General features: G+C 34.7%; 2 protein-coding genes and 1 long non-coding RNA gene across 6 annotated transcripts; 2 read left to right on the plus strand and 1 right to left on the minus strand.

Moving 5' to 3' along the window:
• The first annotated feature begins 647 nt into the window (after positions 1 to 647).
• On the plus strand, positions 648 to 5,131 carry LOC111439105 (protein YIF1B-like). Its single transcript, XM_023076825.1, has 5 exons — positions 648 to 880; positions 1,711 to 1,883; positions 3,367 to 3,465; positions 3,555 to 3,706; positions 4,428 to 5,131. Exons 2-5 carry the CDS (start codon positions 1,713 to 1,715, stop codon positions 4,813 to 4,815), a joined length of 810 nt encoding a protein of 269 aa, XP_022932593.1. The 5' UTR covers positions 648 to 880; positions 1,711 to 1,712; the 3' UTR covers positions 4,816 to 5,131.
• A 435-nt stretch (positions 5,132 to 5,566) lies between these two features.
• On the minus strand, positions 5,567 to 6,059 carry LOC111439205. The gene is made up of 2 exons (XR_002709770.1): positions 5,985 to 6,059; positions 5,567 to 5,913 (listed from the first exon to the last, which is right to left on the minus strand). It is a non-coding gene; the product is annotated as an uncharacterized LOC111439205 (long non-coding RNA).
• An 8,321-nt stretch (positions 6,060 to 14,380) lies between these two features.
• On the plus strand, positions 14,381 to 18,227 carry LOC111439148 (extensin-2-like). 4 transcript variants are annotated; one of them, XM_023076902.1, is made up of 4 exons: positions 14,381 to 15,817; positions 15,866 to 16,025; positions 16,496 to 17,751; positions 17,841 to 18,227. In XM_023076902.1, exons 1-3 carry the CDS (start codon positions 14,516 to 14,518, stop codon positions 17,722 to 17,724), a joined length of 2,691 nt encoding a protein of 896 aa, XP_022932670.1. In that variant the 5' UTR covers positions 14,381 to 14,515; the 3' UTR covers positions 17,725 to 17,751; positions 17,841 to 18,227. The 4 variants fall into 4 exon arrangements, with proteins under 4 accessions (XP_022932670.1, XP_022932671.1, XP_022932672.1 ...); XM_023076903.1 differs by having other exon boundaries at positions 14,381 to 14,723; positions 14,835 to 16,025; XM_023076904.1 differs by having other exon boundaries at positions 14,381 to 14,707; positions 14,948 to 16,025.
• The last annotated feature ends 1,629 nt before the right edge of the window (positions 18,228 to 19,856 follow it).

A 19,856-nucleotide genomic window follows, 5' to 3' on the forward strand; every position in this document is an offset into this window, starting at 1 on the left:
AAAAAACAATAATAAATTTTACAAAATGTTAAATTTATCCCATAGATTAATTAATATTTTTTTAAAATAAAATTTTGTATATTAGAAATCTAATGATGAAAATATCGATGCTCTTTCATTGAGTCTATAATCATAACAAGACTCGAGGAAGAAGTTTTAGTTAATTCAGTGACTGCAACTTCAATAAGACGGGAGAGGGGAGGGAGGGACAATTGTTCTTTGGACTAACCGGGCGTAAAGAGCATGTAGGCATTGTATTAGGTTAAAAAGTAAAAGTTGCCAAGAACGGGTGGAATGCAGGTATGAACCATTACCCAACAAACAAAGAAAAGATGCCTTTCGAGACTCCTAAAAATGATTCTTATCCCTTAGTTAGTCAGTGCGGGACTCCTCTCAACGATCCTCCCATGAGATCTATGGAGCCCTCGAAGAAGAACCTCCTCTTAATTGAGGCTCGACTCCTTTCTCTAAACCTCTCGAACAAAATATACCATTCGTTCGACACTTGAGGATCGAGCTAAGTTAATCCGAGCCCAGATCGATAATTCATTGATATGGGTAATGCATCATTTATTAGTTTAATCTATATTTAATAAAATTGAAAGATATTTTAGGGCAGGACTCTTGTTATTGCCCGTAACCAAATGGTTGTCTAAGTGGAGCCCGAGCCCACGTCACAGTCTTGGCCGAGAGCCGACCCAAGTTCACGTTCAGATTCAGTCTACAACACGCTTTCTTCTCCCCTAAGCGAGGAGGCCTTGACCGGAACCTTTTCGACCCCTTCCACCGTGCCACAGCAGAGCCTTCGCCGGTCCGTTTCGCACCTTCTTTTCGTCATTTTCAGCCTGTTGATCTTCCGTTCGGTCGTGTTTCTTCAGAGGTTCGCCTTTTGTTTTTTTTTTCTTGCTTTGCTTCATTAGATTGATTTGTTCGGAATTTGGAACGTATGGTGTGTTTCATTTCCATGAATTGCGTGAATTTTTACTTGCTTCTTGCGGTATTAGCTAGTTCTTTTCCTCTGGTTTATATTCTTATCGAACTTGAGATCTCATTCTAGTGTTGTGACAGCTTCTTATTGTTTTAGGATCATAACGATTTCTTCTTTGTAAGTTCGAAGTTTTTGGGTTCAAATTGAATGTTGTGGCGCTTTTTGGGATCTGATCGGTTCTGGAAATAGTTATTATTGGAGTTTTTTTTTTCAAATTTTCTTATCATAAAGATGAGCTTAAATTGATTTTTGGTTACTTTTTAGCATTTGAGAAAGTTGAATAAAGATTTCCCTTGGAGGTTTTGTTTCCTGTGAATATTCCAAGCAAATTCCCATTGAGACACCAAATTTTAACTTCGTGATAGGTAATGAGTGATCAAATTGAGGCTTAGCTGTAACAATACTTGCAATTTTGTATAACATGCAACTTTGAAGCCATGGTGTTTGTTTCAGAGTTTTGACCATTTGTTGTGACTGCACGTTTTTCAGATTGTTGTTCTATACTGGCCACGTTTGAGTCCCGAACCTTTACCTTTTAATTAGATTGATATCTTACTTTTTTTTAAGTTTAAAATGTTTTTAATTTGTTGCTATGGTCTGTTGGTGAAAATATGTTTTGAGTGCCGGCTTCATCCCTCATTTTAAGTTGAAAAAGAAATATACATATACTCGTGAGTGCTTTTTTTTGTATGTTGACTTTTTTTTTTCCTTTCCAAATGCAGAAATGTATAATAATGTTGAAGCTCAGTCTGCAGCTTCAAAACCTCTACCAAGCTCTCAGCCAAATCCATTTGGAAATGCATTTTATGGTGCTGGATCCGGACTAATCCGAGGTGGGCTGGGTGCATATGGAGAGAAAATATTTGGATCAAGCTCAGAGTATGTTCAAAGCAATGTGAGTACTAGTTAATCTGTAAATTTATTACCATTCAAGATTTATAGTTCAAAAAAGGATATAGATTTCTATAAAAATGCAAAATCACAACTTGGTGAGTGTGGTTAGTGTTGTTTCTTCCTTGTTTGTGTTTCTTAAAATTCCATTACAATTTTTCTTACACAAGAAACACTTTATTTTTTCTTTTTAATTAGTGAAAGGACATAAAGCTTAATGGCTAGGACTGTTTAACAATATTTCCTCTTATCTTCTTGGGGGAATATTAATGCCTTCTATGTCTGCTCAACCGTGTAAGACTTTATAAAACTACCGAATTCACATTAATTTACAAGAGCATGGAGATAGTTAACTACATACAGAACATTTTAACTTAACCATTTATACTGCCTCTTGTAATCGTTGCTTCTATCATTAAGCATCCACTCTTTCATTTCTCTCCATGAACCCAAATGAGTTGTTTCAACTGCATTTAACCTAAAGCTCCCCAGCTCTTGAAATTATTGCCAGATAGCATCAAACTTAGGTTCTTCATTGCATCTCTGTGAAAAAGTCTAATCTAGGTTGAAGCTCTATGAAGTAGAGTGCCAACATACATATGTTTCCAGTCAAGTCTTAAAGCTTTATATTATGTGCCTGTGGGGTTCCACTACTCTAACGATCTGGGTCGTTACAACTACCTTGCTTTATAAGGATCTACGACATGTTATTTTAAGGACGAGAAATGCCCTAACAAAGGAAAGCAGTTGTGTGGACCCTTTGAGAGAGTGACCACGGCAAAAACTGAACCAAGCTGTTATTTAAGCTGCCTAGAGCAGAATTCCAAGGCCATCATTTATTTTTTCATTGCCCCTTCAGTTTGTAGTTATGATCATTTCTCTGCTTTCTTCTTTCAAAGTTTTTAATGTACTTGGAGACTGAGTCGAAGAAGGTATGGAGCTATTGTTTTGTGTAATGGATTCAAAGAGGGGAGATGAAAAGCTATGACATTGAGGCATAATGTGCAGAAAACCTTTTGTGTGGAGTTCTGTTTTTAAGATATGAGAATATTCAAAGTTCTTAAGTTGGCAAGAGGTTCTAGATCTAATTGAATTGCATGCCTATAGTTGGTGTGCCTTTTCTGTTATTTTACGACATAAACTTTTCAACTAATCAATGAAAGTGTTTTTTCCCCTCACCCCCACCCCCACCCCCAAAATAAAAAATAAAAAAGAAAAGAAAAGAAAATTTTATTTGTTTATATGAAGACTTGTTCATAATGCTTTCTAAACATTTTTTTAATCCTTATCTCATTCATGGATGATGGACTTGATCCTCTCTTCTTTGTTAAAATCTTGCAAGTAAGATGAATACCTTCTATTGATTGGGTGCTTTGAAATTCTCAAGCATGAGCCTAAATTTTTCTGTTCTCAGATGATAGAAGGCATTTTCTTAGCCTTTTTTGAATTAGGTTTTCATTTTTTAATTTTATTTTTGCAATGGACAGATAAGTAGGTACTTTTCTGATCCTCAATACTACTTCCAAGTGAATGACCAGTATGTGAGGAATAAATTGAAGGTTGTCCTATTTCCATTTCTACACAGGGTATGTACTAATCTTATAATTTCTTGTTGATTTTAGTTGCCCTTACTCTCTCCTCATTATTCCTTACTTGGCGTATTGCTTTGTTTTAGGGCCACTGGACAAGAATAACTGACCCAATTGGAGGCAGACTTTCGTATAAGCCACCAATTTATGATATCAATGCACCAGACTTGTACATTCCGTTCATGGCTTTCGGTACTTATGTTGTTCTTGCAGGCTTCTCACTTGGTCTTCAAGGAAAGTGAGTGCAAATACGTCTTCGGGTGTACCATCATTATAATCCTTTTTTTCTTATTTTAAAACATGAGTGGAAAATGACAACGATTTACAACTGAACAAAAAAGAAACATAAAACCAAAGGAGCCAAAAACTCCTTCTCAACTATTGCATGACAAGAACTGTTGCATGTTCCAATCTCTCAAAAGCACATTTACACAAAATACATATAAATCTTAGGTTATTTTATTTATAATTTTGACGCCCAATAGAAAGGCCCAAGAATATTAAGTTCTTTGCCGTGGAGATCTGCATGAGCGAACACCTTTTTGGGGCCGTAGTGGTGCTCTTTGCCAAGGTGCTTTAAAGGATCTTGACAGTATCTTTTGAAGTTGCAATTATGCTTAGTCTATGGTCTAGATTTTGGGATGTGGAGGCCAAATAGTTAATAGGCGCTCATGTTCTTCCTTTCACCTAGAGTTTCCTCTGTGACCTCAGCGGCTACTTAAGAATTCAATATTGTTTGTGGCTGATTATATTGCTGATGCGTACATGTCTTTCTTCAAGGGTACTAATGAAACTTTTGAAAGTTCAAGGGTGTATTTTAACGGTTTCCATTCAACTTTGTTTTACACTTTCAACTTTTGTTGTGCTTATCTTTCTCAGATATCCTTCTAGTATTCATTTCAACTAGACATTCAAGAATGAGAATTATTAACATTTTTTATTTTCTAAAATCATTATAGGTTTACTCCAGAAGCTTTGAGTTGGTTGTTCATCAAAGGATTGCTTGGTTGGTTTATGCAAGTCATGCTGCTTAAAGTAACACTCTTATCACTAGGATGTGGGGAGGCACCATTACTCGATATCGTTGCATATGCTGGATATGCGTTTACCGGATTGTGTCTAGCTGCCATCGGAAGAATATCGTTGAAGTACTCTTACTATTTTCTGATGCCATGGACAGCCTTATGCATGGGAATATTCTTGGTGAAAACGATGAAGAGAGTACTATTTGCAGAAGTGAGGAGCTATGATTCAAGCAGGCATCACTATCTCTTGCTCTTTATTGCCTTGGCTCAGTTCCCACTCTTCACTTGGCTTGGCAATGTGAGTGTCAACTGGCTTATATAAGTACAATGTTTCTGTATTTTTTTTTTCTTAGAAGCATGTCCTTAGCCATCTTTAGCTTTAGCAAAACCTTATGAGGAGATCAACAAATAACTGCTCTGCTCTTTGTGCTTCTAGTTTACACGATTGTAAAAGTTTTTGTATTGGTTTCTTCTACAGTTCATTAGAATTATAGTATATTGTTTTCTTTTACCTCTGAAGAAAAGGTAGGAGGTAACATGCTGATGATGATGAACAAGTGTCATAGTTTCCTGTTGTGTGATCTGAATATGAACAATATATAATGTTATCTTAATACATAGGTAGAAAATGTTGCGGATGCTTTGTGCACATGGACGTTTTTCCTGACTACGACCTTACTTGAACAAGATTTGAACAAGATCTATTCTATAGGCGTTATAATTACTAATAGAATAATATAAACACATTTTCTCGTCATCGAAAATCTTTTTAAGTTCTTAACTATCCTAATTTAAACTCTCGTTTGATCATGAAAGATGTCTCCATTGAGGATAAGACAAGAAGTTTGACGGTTTGAATGTCTTTTATCAGCTAAATAAAATTTATTATATCCCATTTTTTTTCAGTGAAAACTCGACTTTTTTATATTAAAAAGACTTTTTTTTTAAGATGGTTTAAGGTGCATTTTATTCGATTTTTTTAATAATTTATAAAAAATTAAAGAAACTCTTATAATTTCTAAACTTAATTTATAAAAATAAAAATCAAAGCGTTACATATTAAATACAAATAACAAGATAAAAATTTAAAATTAAAATGACAATATATAGAGATTTACAGAATTTAGACACTCTCTCTCCCTGTACGATGGCACAAAACATTTCATTCTCACAAGAACCATTGATGGCAAACCAATTGTGAGCCTATAAACCCTAATTCCAAGCTTCCTTTTGGTCATATCGTCACAAATTCCTCCGACCACTCCACTAGCTGATCGCTTGACCTCTTTCATCGACCTCTTCATCTTTCCCTTTAAACCATCATCTATCTTAGTGAAGTTGTAGCCCTTTAAAAAATCTCGTCGTGAACGCCAAAAATCCCGATCATGACGCCTATTTACTTCGTAACCTTGCATGGCACCTGCATGAGAACAAAACTAAGAACATATATGTTGTTTCAGCTCAATAACAAGTAGACGTAGAAATTCAAACCTCTGATCTTCTAGGTAATTAAGGTTATAACACTGTATACGTTGGCTGACAAGATGAGCTTGTCGGTAAATGAATATGAATAACACCACACACACATATATATACACACACNACACACACGTTGAGAAGTACTTGGATGTCCAACTTCTTTGTCTTCTTATTTTAACAATTGTTTAGTTTGGTAAACCAAAGAACATTTTTGTCATTGTGTGGTTGTAACTCTCTTATTCTTTGTGGCTAACTTCACAAACACTCAAATGGAGAAATGTTAAAGTGGGTTAAGTTTGGTTTAGGTTAGTTAAGAGTGGTGGAACCAAAATTAAGACCCTTTAATCATGTATTTAATTGAAATTTGTGGCTTTTTTTACACTTTTTTTAGTGTGTAAATCTTCATTATAACTTGAAGATTAGATCATGAACATTACTAATTACTTCATCTTCCAAAAAGCAAACGATTTTGGAATCAATGATGAGAAATGAGAATGAAAAAAAAGACATCATTCTATTATCAGGATCGCTCTCATTCGAATATGATCTCAGTTCATTCATGTACCCCTACTTTACTAGGATGTCACATGCCCACCAACTTTCGCCTTGATTCGTCCTTGAACCACATCTTATTGGAGGAGGTATCACTGTGATACCATTCATAACGATCCATATCCAAGATTCGACACCTAATAACCTCAACATTCTCTTGTATCTCCTACGACATGGTCGCGTTACCTAATACTCGCTTCTTAAGAGCAAAAACTATCATCATAGACCAACACAAGTTTATATAGCATGCTTTTCCCATTCATATGTATCTTAGAAAAATTTCTCCATGCAAAACACGCTTAATTATGAAGTTCCTATGATTAAATTATCGGTATAAGTAATAACTTTCATTTTCTTTAAGCATTTTCTAGTCATCTTATTATTCGGATCGTTTTCATTTAAATGTCGTCCCGATTCATTCTAATACTACACAGTATAATATTTTGAAAGTAGAGAATTATTTTTTATTATATGATCATAATCATATAAATATTAAATACATTGTATGTATGCATGCATATATCTATTGATGTTGAGATTGGTGTACCCATGACTCCACGTGTCTCCTATAATTGAGGACACCCTTTCCTATAGCCGCCTCATTTGTCGTTTTCTCCATTTACTTTTTTCCTTTTTCTGAGAAAAAAAAATTATTTATTTATTTTTAGTTTTTTAAAAATTAAATTTATTACTGCCAAAATGCACCAACAATTTGAAGTTTAATGACGTGGCGTAGTATTTAAATTTTTTAAAACTCAATTACATCATTACATTTCATATCATATAGTATTTAATTATTTTTGTTCACAATAATTCACCTAACATAAAATATCATATTCATACATAATTGAATTAAAAATAATAATAAAAAAAAATTAACGGGACCTCACAACTTATCCTCTTGAGTCTCAACGTCTTCATTGATACACCATCCAGTGTCTAGCTCTTATATCAATTGTAACAGTCCAACCCCACTACTAGTAGATATTGTTTACTTTGACTCGTTACGTATCACTGTCAGTCTCACAGTTTTAAAACACGTATGTTAGGGAGAGGTTTTCATACCCTTATAAGAAACACTTCGTTCCCTTCTCCAGCTGATGTGAGACCTCACATATCGTCCCTTTCGAACATTAGAATCCACTCATACTCAGATAGCGTTTTTGTCAATGTGCAACCAATACCGACTCATACTCAAATCGTTACTACTAACAGGTAGTCAATGGTGCCGTCTCCTATAGTCCTCTAATAAAAAAATTGTGAATTGAATAAAATTAAACCGGACGACACCCGTATAAAATAGCAAAATATAAAAAGCGAGGCTCTCGGATCGACATGTCGTTATTTATTTTTAAAACAGATAATTCACTTAAATTGAATAGTAATAAATTAATTTAAAAAAACAGGTTTGAAAGACAAACGGTGTTATGTAGTGTCGTTCCCATGTATTATGTGAGACTTAGCAGCCCAACATGTTGTCGCCATATTATATAAATATATATATATATATATATATATATATATATATATATATATATATATATATATATATATATATATTTATTTATGTATAATATTATTTATAATTATGATATTAATGTATTATATAAAATCTGTTGTTTTGTGTTAAGGGAAAGAATCTCTCTATCTAATTATATGATTTGATTTGATATGAATGATATATGAATATATACATCTTTTATATGCAAAAAAAAAAAAACATAATATAATTAAACAATGTGTAAATAAATTAATTAGCTCTCGACCAACAACAACCTCGAACGTTCACGAAATCTCAACGCTCCCTGTACGACGGCCACTAGATCTTCATAAATAGTAGCGACACGACGATTTTCTTATGCACATACTAAGTCCTTGTTGAAATGTTTTAAAAAAATTAATAATTACTATTTGTATAAATAAATACACGTTTTTTTTTCGGTGGCTCATCATAAAAACTTTATAGTTAATCGTGCTGGAGCATTAGCTCGAGTCTGGAGCAATGTTTCTTCTCAGATTGTGTGTAGAACGTTCTAATCATAACATTAGCATATGTTTTCTCGATTGATGTGAGACTAATAATTTCGAGTCAAGATTCAATTATTAATAATTTATTGGTCTAACTTATTTATTATTTTAATGTTTTGATATTAGGTGAAGTTAGGTTCATCTAGTCTCGTATTAATTAACACGATCATTATTATATGTTTACTTATTTTGACCTAATCTTTAAACATTAATGTTTTTCCTTCTCGTTTACTCAAAGAATGTCACTTGCTTCACAATTTATTTATATTCATTCAAAATCTAACGATGACAAATTTCAGTTCAAATAGTTATCGATTAGAATTAGAGATGTCTACTGGTCCCGCTTCTTATTTTAATGTTCAACCCGACAAATTTTTTTATTTATTTTTGTGAAGATTAAAGGGAGAATTCCTACGAAAAGCTTGTGACTATCATATTTTTCACGGGAATTTTTTCCCTTTTTTAATATTTAAAAAAATTAATAGATATTTTTTATTTTTAAATTTTTCAATATTACAATATAGTCGTCTACCTTTAATATATATTATTAAATTTGTGCCTTAATTTTGATAGTTTTATATAAAAAAAATTAGGTAGGGCGGGACAGAGTCGAGGACAATAACGTAAAATATAATCATTATCTCTAGCACATTTACGTAATAATTAGAAATCTCTCCCCCACCTCACCCTCTAACAGAGATTTCTTTGCTCATTCCACGTGAATTCAACCCAGCCCAAATTGATCCAAATTTTATGATTTGAATCGGATATTCTGAATGGATCAAATAATCAAGTTATATGAACACAGGTTTAGAAAGTAGAATAAAATATAATCATTGTTTCCGGGCACATTTAGGTAATGATGAAAAATCTCTCCCCACTTCATCTGTCATTCTCGATTTAGGTAAGAGAGATTTCTAGCCATTCCAAGTGAATTCAACCCCGTCCAAATTGAAAAAACGAAAAAAAATTAACCCAATCCAACTTTTATGATTTGAGTTGAATAGTCTGAATTGATTGGATAATCATGAACACGTGTTTAGAAACTAAAATAAAATATTTTAAAATTATAAATGGAAACAAAATAAATATAAAATTTAAGAAGATAATTTAAAAATATGGATGAACATCATATGTTGTTTATACCTTTATGTTAGTATGAAGATGATTTGAATAAGAAGCAAGTAGAAGAATGTGTTGATGATGGGGACCAAAATGAATACTAATTTAAGGATTTTTTTCCTTCCATCTCTATCCTATGTTCTAATTAAACACATTATACAAAAAATTTATTACTTTTCAAAAGAGTTGTTGGAGTCAACTTTTTGGCAAATGACGCAAGAGATTCCAATTACGTTGTTCTTTTTTTAATTGTATTTTTGGGACTATACTCTTTTAGGAGCGTCCTACGAAAGGGAGTATTCGTGTCCTACCGACAAAAATATGGGCGCTATACGAGAACATTTAAATAAAAAGATTTGAAGTGACTCGAAAAAATTGATCAATTTAATTAATTTGTGTGTGAGATCACGCCTCGGTTGGAGAGAGGAACAAAACATTTCTTAGGAGATGCATTTTAGAACCGTGAGGCTGACTGCGATTCATAACGAGCCAAAATGGACAATATCTGCTAGCGATGTGTTTCAGTTGTTATAGTCGGTTTTGGTAGGATTATGAACTTATCTGAATTGGGTTCGGTTCAGATAAATGAAAAACTTTACGAACTAATATTTTATTTTTATTAAAAATAAAAATTTAAATAAATGATTTGAACAATGGAGACTCAAAAAAATTATTTTGACAGAAAAATTACAATATTAATATTGGACTTATGAATTGATTCATACCCTTTCATAAATAACCAATATTTATTCCAACTTCGTCATTTTAATTGTATTTTAACGTTTAAATATTTTCTTTTTTCTTAGGATAAAGATTTGAGTTCGTGACCTCTAAATCAAGAAAATGGGTTTAAATCATAAAATTCTCGATCAAGTTAATTTTCTCAATCCATTTAGGTAGTCGTTCTCTATCACTTCGTTATGTGTATGATAATAATTATTTTTTAATCGAAAAAGACAACCGCAGTTATCTCTCTCATCAACTCTTATTCATATTGATATATTTATGAAAAACGTTCTGTAAACCCTACTCGAGTTAACGAGTTATGTCATACATGCACGTTTTTCTAATTTATTAGTGAGATTTTTAAGTATTTTTAATATTCACCTGTTTATATTTTTTCTTCGATAGTGACGACGATATACCAGATGAGAGACAAATATGTTCTTGATGTTTTAAAATTTATTTCTTAATCGACCTGCTTATCTCGATAGAACCTCATAAAGTAACGGGAGCAGTTTAGAAGCTCTATATTGCCGAGCCAAAAGGCAGCACTTTTGAACGTGATTATAATATGTCACGTGGTCTCGTCCATGCAGCGTTGAAGAGTATCTGTGTCTATTTTTAATATATTTTAATAAATAATTGAAATTTTAAACTAATTTCTAATAAAAACCATAAATTTTAATATTTAAATTATGAAAAAGTCATTAAATTTATTTTTATTAATATTATTTACTTGCATGCTTAAATTTTTTAAACCATTTGATTTAGTCTTGTTTATAGCCTAAACAACAATTTTAGTCTTTTTCATGAACATTTTCAATAAATTAATTTATTAAAAAATAACCGACATAAACACGTCTTCTGCTAAATGTCTACAAGAACATTTCGTGAACGTACAAATTTTTATATTGACGGTTCATGAAATAATTTAAATCTTCTGATTTTATATCTAAGTTTATTATACATTATTTTAATAATTGACCTAAGTAAAAGGTTAAATATTCGTATAATTGCTCTTATATTATACTTCAAATGCGTTGACAAGACGAACGATTCGAATAAACGAAGCATAAAAATTACGAGTCATTGAAATGGTCACACCAATGGCTCATATAAATTTCAAATATCTTACCGTTGCTCATTGACAAAACCCGTGATTAAATTTTTTTAATTTAGTGCAAATTGTAAGAGAGGCGACATCATTCCTTAATTAAATTAGACCAAGCCTCTTTGTTTCTCTCTCGAGTTGAGTAAAACAAAAGCGATAGTTGACAAAAATGATAGTTGACTTTTTTTTTTTTTTTTTACGACTTTGAGGTTTGAATTATCTTATATCTGAGTTTTCGATTACGAACCGAGACTATATTTAAATGAGAGCGATCCTGAGGATAAGATTACTAATTTATACCAATAAAGTGCACTTTTCTTTTCAATCGCTCAATCATAGAAACTCACATGCTGGAAGGACTCGTGTTGGTCTGTGGGGATAGTTTTTACTCTTAAGAAGTGAAGACTAAGTAATATGACTAAGTCACAGGTGATGTCGAGGTTGTCAAGTGCAACTCTGTCATTTGTTCGAGTAACTGAGTAAAGTAACTAAATTACCCTTCATAATAACTTCATTGCGTAAAATAAATCTTTTACGCATGGTTACGAAATATATATTCTAAAAAGGACGATAAAATTATTTCAGAATCAATTTTCAAACACGAGCTTAGGTCTAAGAATAGCATGTTTGTCGTGGGTGTGTATAGTTAAAAATCCCGATCACTTTCGATACTTTATAATTGAATTAAAAAATAAAAAGACGAATGGGTGACGAAGCAATAATTAAACATACCAAACCCTTAAACAAAAAAGGGATAATCATTTATTTTTTCAAAAGAATAGAAAGAAAAGAAAGGGAAGCAATAAATGTTTTGTGTTAGGTGAAGACAAAGATCATATAAAAAACGACCAACTTGTCTTAATTTTACAGTACATAATTATCTTTTTATTTATTTATTTATTATAATTCTATTTTTAGTTCTCGACTTTTAGATAATCGTTCTATTATTGTAGTGATAAAGTTGATAGCATAACTCGAACGATATAAAATATAGTATTATTACGTCTTAATTTAATATAAATGAAAATGATTAGAGACAAAAATGTAAATTAATACATGTGTAGGGATAATTTTTTAATTTTAAAAGTTTTTAAAATTTAAATTAATCTAAATTAGGCATAGACAGCCAACTAGCCCAAGCCACCACATACGAAAGCCGCCTTCTCCAGCCGGCGCTCTTTGACAGCCACAAATTTACAATTGATAAACCAAAGTGAAATTACACTATTGCCCTTTTTTTTTAATTTTTTATAATTTTGATGGAATTTTAAAATAAGTTTTTTTTCATTGGAAATTATTGGAGTGATTATAAAAATAGCTAGTGGGTTCACTAAAATTATGGGGTTGTACTTTTCTTTTTAATTATTATTATTTTCTTTTTTACAAAGAAAATAAGAAAAGTAAAAGAAGATTAGTGGTGGTTAGAAGGGGAAAAATGGAATTTACTATTATTATTATTATTTTCTTTTTCTTTTTTTAATGTTAACCCCACCAAGCCATGTGCTTCAATTTGGTAAGTCATTTGATTTATCTCTATTATTTGTGGATTATATTCTTTTTTAATTTTATTTTCATATTTAGTAAAAAATGTTATTTCTATGTATAATCCCAATTTAAATTAATTAAAACATATGATTAATATTTATAAATTTTAAAAAATAAATAGTCATAATTTGTAAAAATTCAAAATGGTAATAATTTGAAAAGTAAATATTTATCTTAAAAAAAGTGGTCCATAATATTATTTGAATTATAGAATTAAGACAGTGGAGTAAAAGTGGCAGTGAAAATTATTCCAAATCATGAAACGAAAATAATTAAAAATGACCAAATAATAATTATCGAGTTGAAAACATCTATTATTTCTGTTGCCATTCTCGTCTTTCTATCTTTATAATATATCGTCAAAATCTAAATACCTAGAAATTAGTCATAGCTCAAATTACCGAAACGTAGGGTTTCACGCTCAGAATAGCTGCCATCTTCAATGTCGACTCTATCTTTTACCAATTTCGGTTTTCATTTCTCACTGACAATGTCTCATCATCCAACTATCTCTATGCTTTAACTCAACGTTTTCATGTCGACAGTTTCGAAGCCAACATTGAGGCAATACACACCGAATGAGTGTCATACTAATACCTAGGATTAAAAAGAGAGAAAGCTAATGAAATTTGAACGTGAATCTTAACTTAGTCCTATTTCATTAGTTGTTCTGTCATTCTCCATTATTTTTGGTCTCCCATTAATATATTTAAAATTTTATATAAAATTATTATTTTTATTTTAAAGAATTTATATATATATATATATATATATATATATATATATATATATATATATATATATATATATATATATATATATAGTATTAAAAAAATTTAAAATTTAGAAATCCAGACACAAAGGAATGGAGGGCATAAACAGCCCAAATAATGCCACCCAGCAAAACTCCAAAATTTTTTCCTTTTTTTGTTAAATTATTTTTAAAAAATCCATTGAATAATTTATTTTTTGAAAAAATAATGCATTTGCTACACATATATATAAAGAGATTTGATCCAATGGTTTGAATTGTGCCATGTATTGTCCCACCGTGGAATCCCGACCGTTCATCTTGTGGGCGACTAAGCAAGTGAATAAGGGAAGAAAGGATTAAGATAGTATAATTGAAATTAAAATGTTTAATTAAAGTTAAATTAGGTAAATAAAAAGGGAATTAGTTATGGATTTAAATTATAAAATTAAGAACGCCAGCTTGCAAAAATAAAAATTAAAGAGAAACTAATGAATTAATCAAAAGAGAAAGTACTTGGAATTGGGGCCTTTATGTGATTATAAATATACTTTACTTTCATGCAATTCTAACACAATCACTAACGGAAACCAAAACGGTTTCTCTCTCCTTCTCTCTTTCTCTCTCTTCTTCACTTTCCCGAGAAAATATCTGAGAAAATCCGGGAAAATTGGCTTGAGAAAGAGAGGTGTGTTTTCTCTCCACCCACCCATGAAGACCCACCGTGGCGACCCCTCTTGGGGTCGTCTTTGCCCTCAATTTGTTATGGCATTGGCCGTGCTTCTTCTTTCTGCTAATGTAGGATTGGTTGCCGGTGATGCCTACGTGTATGCTTCTCCTCCACCGCCGTCTTACGAGTATAAGTCGCCGCCGCCACCGACTTACTCTCCTCCTCCGGTTTATGAGTACAAATCTCCACCACCACCGTCTCCGTCTCCTCCTCCACCGTACTACTACAAATCTCCACCGCCTCCTGTCTACTCTCCTCCTCCACCGTACTATTATAAGTCTCCTCCACCACCATCGCCCTCGCCTCCACCACCGTATTACTACAAGTCCCCACCACCACCATCGCCATCTCCTCCTCCGCCATACTACTACAAATCTCCACCACCTCCGGTGTATTCTCCTCCTCCACCCTACTACTACAAATCTCCACCACCACCAACTTACTCGCCACCACCAGTGTACTACTCTCCACCGAAGCCCTACACGCCGCCACCGGTTTACTATTCTCCTCCACCAAAGGTGTACACTCCACCCTACTACTCACCACCAAAATACTCACCACCACCGGTGTACTACTCTCCACCGCCGAAGTCGTACACTCCACCCTACTACTCACCACCAAAATACTCGCCACCACCGGTGTACTACTCTCCACCGCCGAAGTCGTACACTCCACCCTACTACTCTCCACCAAAATACTCGCCGCCACCGGTCTACTACTCTCCACCACCAAAGTCGTACACTCCACCCTACTACTCTCCACCAAAATACTCGCCACCGGTCTACTACTCTCCACCACCAAAGTCGTACACTCCACCCTACTACTCTCCACCAAAATACTCGCCACCGGTCTACTACTCTCCACCACCAAAGTCGTACACTCCACCCTACTACTCTCCACCAAAATACTCGCCACCGGTCTACTACTCTCCACCACCAAAGTCGTACACTCCACCCTACTACTCTCCACCAAAATACTCGCCACCGGTCTACTACTCTCCACCACCAAAGTCGTACACTCCACCCTACTACTCTCCACCAAAATACTCGCCACCGGTCTACTACTCTCCACCACCTAAGTCGTACACTCCACCCTACTACTCTCCACCAAAATACTCGCCACCAGTCTACTACTCTCCACCACCGAAGTCGTATACTCCACCCTACTACTCTCCACCAAAATATTCACCACCACCGGTTTACTACTCTCCACCACCAAAGGCTTATACTCCACCTTACTACTCCCCACCAAAATACTCACCACCACCGGTTTACTACTCGCCACCACCAAAGGCTTATACTCCACCCTACTACTCACCACCAAAATACTCGCCACCACCAGTTTACTACCCTCCAACACCAAAGCCCTACACTCCACCATACTACCCGCCACACCACCACTTAGTTTTCAAGGTGGTCGGAAAAGTCTATTGCATCCGATGCTATGACTGGGCCTACCCCGAAAAATCACACGACAAGAAGCACCTTAAAGGTAATTTCTAAATTAATTTTCATTAATCAATTCATCCAATTCAAATTCCTTTTTTTTTCTTTAAAACCAATTTTTTATTTCTAATACTTTTTTATTTTTAATATCAATTTCTTGAATAGCTTGCTTCTAAATTTGGTTACCTTCAAGACCAAGTCAAAAATTGAAGATCTTTCTATCAAACCCCACAAACAAAAAGACATACTTTAATTGATTAATGCAATTTTTATTTTAAAATTTTTTAAAATTCATATTTACGAATTTGCCCTCCCACTATGGGAGAATAAAAGGGTATCACCATCCATGTGGATGTTATCATTGCCTCAATTATTTCACATCAATGCCCAAAATAGTAAATATTTAATAAACATTATTTATTAAAGTAGGGAAATAGTGGTAGCGGTTTGTACAGTAAAATAAAGCTAGAACGATGTCGTTTTCTAATTATTTATTTATTTATTTATTTATTGTAGGAGCTGTTGTGGAAGTGAGTTGCAAGGCAGGAAAGGAAGAGGTAGTAGCATATGGAAAGACTAAGAGCAATGGCAAATATAGCATTGAAGTTAAGGGATTTGACTACGCTAAATATGGAGGCAAGGCTTGCAAGGCTAAGCTCCATGCACCCCCGAAGGGCTCGCTGTGCAACATCCCGACCAACCTTCACTGGGGCAAGGTCGGTGCCATTTTGAAGGTTAAGTCCAAGACTAAATACGAGGTCGTGCTGTATGCCAAGCCTTTTGCTTATGCTCCAAAGAAGCCCTACCATGAGTGCATAAAGCCTAAGCCTTACTATCCACCTCCCTACGTCTACAAGTCACCACCACCTCCGGTCTACTCTCCTCCCCCTGTGTACTATTACAAATCGCCTCCTCCTCCCGTCTACTCTCCTCCTCCAGTGTACTATTACAAGTCACCACCACCTCCAGTGTACTCTCCTCCTCCACCGTACTACTACAAGTCACCTCCTCCTCCAGTGTACTCTCCACCTCCAGTGTACTACTACAAGTCACCACCTCCTCCAGTGTACTCTCCTCCCCCACCGTACTACTACAAGTCACCACCACCTCCAGTCTACTCTCCTCCCCCACCATACTACTACAAGTCACCTCCTCCTCCAGTCTACTCTCCTCCTCCACCATACTACTACAAGTCCCCACCACCTCCGGTGTACTCTCCTCCCCCACCGTACTACTACAAGTCGCCTCCTCCTCCAGTGTACTCTCCTCCACCGTATTACTACAAGTCACCACCTCCTCCAGTCTACTCTCCTCCTCCACCGTACTACTACAAGTCACCCCCACCACCAGTCTACTCTCCTCCTCCAGTGTACTATTACAAGTCACCACCTCCTCCAGTCTACTCTCCTCCTCCGCCATACTACTACAAGTCACCACCTCCTCCCGTCTACTCTCCTCCCCCGCCATACTACTACAAGTCACCACCTCCTCCAGTCTACTCTCCTCCCCCGCCATACTACTACAAGTCACCCCCACCACCGGTCTACTCTCCTCCTCCACCATACTACTACAAGTCTCCACCACCACCATCTCCATCACCTCCTCCACCATACTATTACAAATCTCCTCCCCCTCCTTCACCTTCTCCTCCTCCCCCATACTATTACAAATCTCCCCCACCACCCGTGAAACCACCAACCCCCGTCTACATTTACGCATCGCCGCCGCCACCTCCACCATATTAAGCTCTACAAAAGTTCAACCCCAATCTTGTAAGTAAATCAACCCTCCCAACTCATCAACTTTCATTTCCCCATCAAATTTCTACCACAATTCTAATCATCTATTAACATTTCCACAGGCTTTCTTTTCAATAGCGGAATAAATAAAGGCTTCATTAATGAAATAGTTAAAGGTGGAGAATTCAGCCCATTGAATAATAAGGATCCATTCGCAAGAACACATCACCATTCAAACACTCATAGATTGGACCAGATTGCATGTTCTTCTCTTGTTGCCATCTTCCATATCATCTTATTAAGTGGCTTCAAGGGCTCAATACGCATCAATGGCAGGGCTTGGAAATTGCAGAAGATTATTGATTGTTTGTGATTTTAAATAGTGAAGCCTTTTGTTATTTGTTTAAATTATCTCATTTGTGAATAGATTAAGTGCGCATTTGTGTTAAGGTTTGGGATTTTGTGTTCAATTTGGGTTATTTATTTCATTATGGTGTCTATTTCTTCTCTCTTTCATCCATTTCCAAATCATTTACTATTAAATTTTGATGTTTGACCGTTCATCTAACCACTCAAGTTGTCTGGTTTTGTGGGAAGACATTGAATTGTCGTACAAGGTTGCGTTGTTGGGGACAACCCATGATTCATATGTCCAATACTATCATTGTGCATGGAGTTGGAGTGGCTTTCAAGTCATATCTATAAATAATTTAAAAAATATAAGACATGAGTCTTTGCTAGGATCGGGATTGAAATAGAAAGTAGGAACATTGTGATGTCCCACATTAGTTAGACGCGTTTTAAAATCTTGAGGGGAAGCCGAAAGGAAAAGCCCAAAGAGGACAATATCTACTAGCGGTGGATCTGGGTCGTTACAAATGATATGAGAGCCAGACATAAGACGATGTGTCAGCCTTCTCGCTGTTCCCCGAAGGGGTAAACATGAGGCAGTGTGCCAGTAAGGATGTTGGCCCCAAATGGGGTGGATTTGGGGCGGTCCCACATCGATTGGAGGAAGGAAAGAGTGCCAATGAGAACGCTGGGACCCGAAGGAGGGTGGATTGTGATGTTCCACATTGGTTGGGGAGGAGAACAAACCACCATTTATAAGGGCGTGGAAACCTTCTCCTAGCAGACGCATTTTAAAGCCTTGAGGGGGAGCCCAAAGAGGACAATATCTACTAGCAGTGGATCTGGGTCGTTACAAACGTAGATGGAGAAGCCTTTTCTACCCCGGCTCATACATATATCGTTGAAGTTAGCTAACCATTCTCGAAGCAGCGACGAACTATTCTTCGAAGTTTCATCCTTATCTTGATTCTTTGTCGTTTGACAAGTATTTCGTTAATAAAAACATCATTTCCCGACCCTTTATCTCATAAAATATGAGAAATAAAACGAAAAAGTTTTAATTTTTTTTAAACCTAATACCAAACAATATTGAAATGATATCAAATGATTGAACCTAACATGTGAATGGAAGAAAAAATGAACAAAAGTTGATATATAAATAAAGGGATGGATGATTTGAGAAGCAAAATAAGGAAAAGTCAAACAAAATTTAAAATATATGAAATGCATTAACTTGGAGTTAAGTCATTTTGATAAGAACACATGTTTGCTGGAAGTTTGTGGGGCAGGTACTCTCATAGCTGGATCAGCTCGGTTTCGGTTGAACGTAGCTTAAGTTATTATTGATAATATATTTAAATCGGTTAAATGACGACGTATTAAGATACCAATATGAACATAACTCAACTGATTTAAAAAATTGATAATTTCGTTACGAGAAATGTAAATTACCAATTCAATAATGCATATTAAAAAATTGTGAAACGTCTTTTTCTTGTCAATTTCTTTGATCAATTCTTTTGAGTAGAAAATGAGAAAAAAAAAAGTCACTAGGGGTATTTTAGACATTTTGCATCAAAGGTGGGCATATAAAAATTACGATATGTTGTTCTCTTGCTAGCCTGGTGAGCAATACAATTTTTGTATTGTCAAGATATTTTATTTATATTTCTTTTTTATTTTTTAAAAAATAAATAATTTGAACCGTTCTTAAAGAGCTTTTCTTTTCTTTTATCATATAAAATCTAAAGTTAAGCACGTTTGACTTTTATATGAACGAAGACAAA

This window comes from Cucurbita moschata, unplaced genomic scaffold (genome assembly GCF_002738365.1).
Source record: "Cucurbita moschata cultivar Rifu unplaced genomic scaffold, Cmos_1.0 Cmo_Scf00086, whole genome shotgun sequence".
NCBI classification, from domain to species: Eukaryota; Viridiplantae; Streptophyta; class Magnoliopsida; order Cucurbitales; family Cucurbitaceae; genus Cucurbita; species Cucurbita moschata.

What these genes read in the sequence shown, in the direction of transcription:
- LOC111439148 (XM_023076901.1), top strand. Translation starts at nt 14,516, where the DNA reads ATGAAGACCCACCGTGGCGACCCCTCTTGGGGTCGTCTTTGCCCTCAA. An exon ending in CGACAAGAAGCACCTTAAAG is followed by an intron (nt 16,026 to 16,495) that starts GTAATTTCTAAA and finishes TATTTATTGTAG; the next exon opens with GAGCTGTTGTGGAAGTGAGT.
- LOC111439105 (XM_023076825.1), top strand. Translation starts at nt 1,713, where the DNA reads ATGTATAATAATGTTGAAGCTCAGTCTGCAGCTTCAAAACCTCTACCA. An exon ending in CAGAGTATGTTCAAAGCAAT is followed by an intron (nt 1,884 to 3,366) that starts GTGAGTACTAGT and finishes TGCAATGGACAG; the next exon opens with ATAAGTAGGTACTTTTCTGA. An exon ending in TCACTTGGTCTTCAAGGAAA is followed by an intron (nt 3,707 to 4,427) that starts GTGAGTGCAAAT and finishes AAATCATTATAG; the next exon opens with GTTTACTCCAGAAGCTTTGA.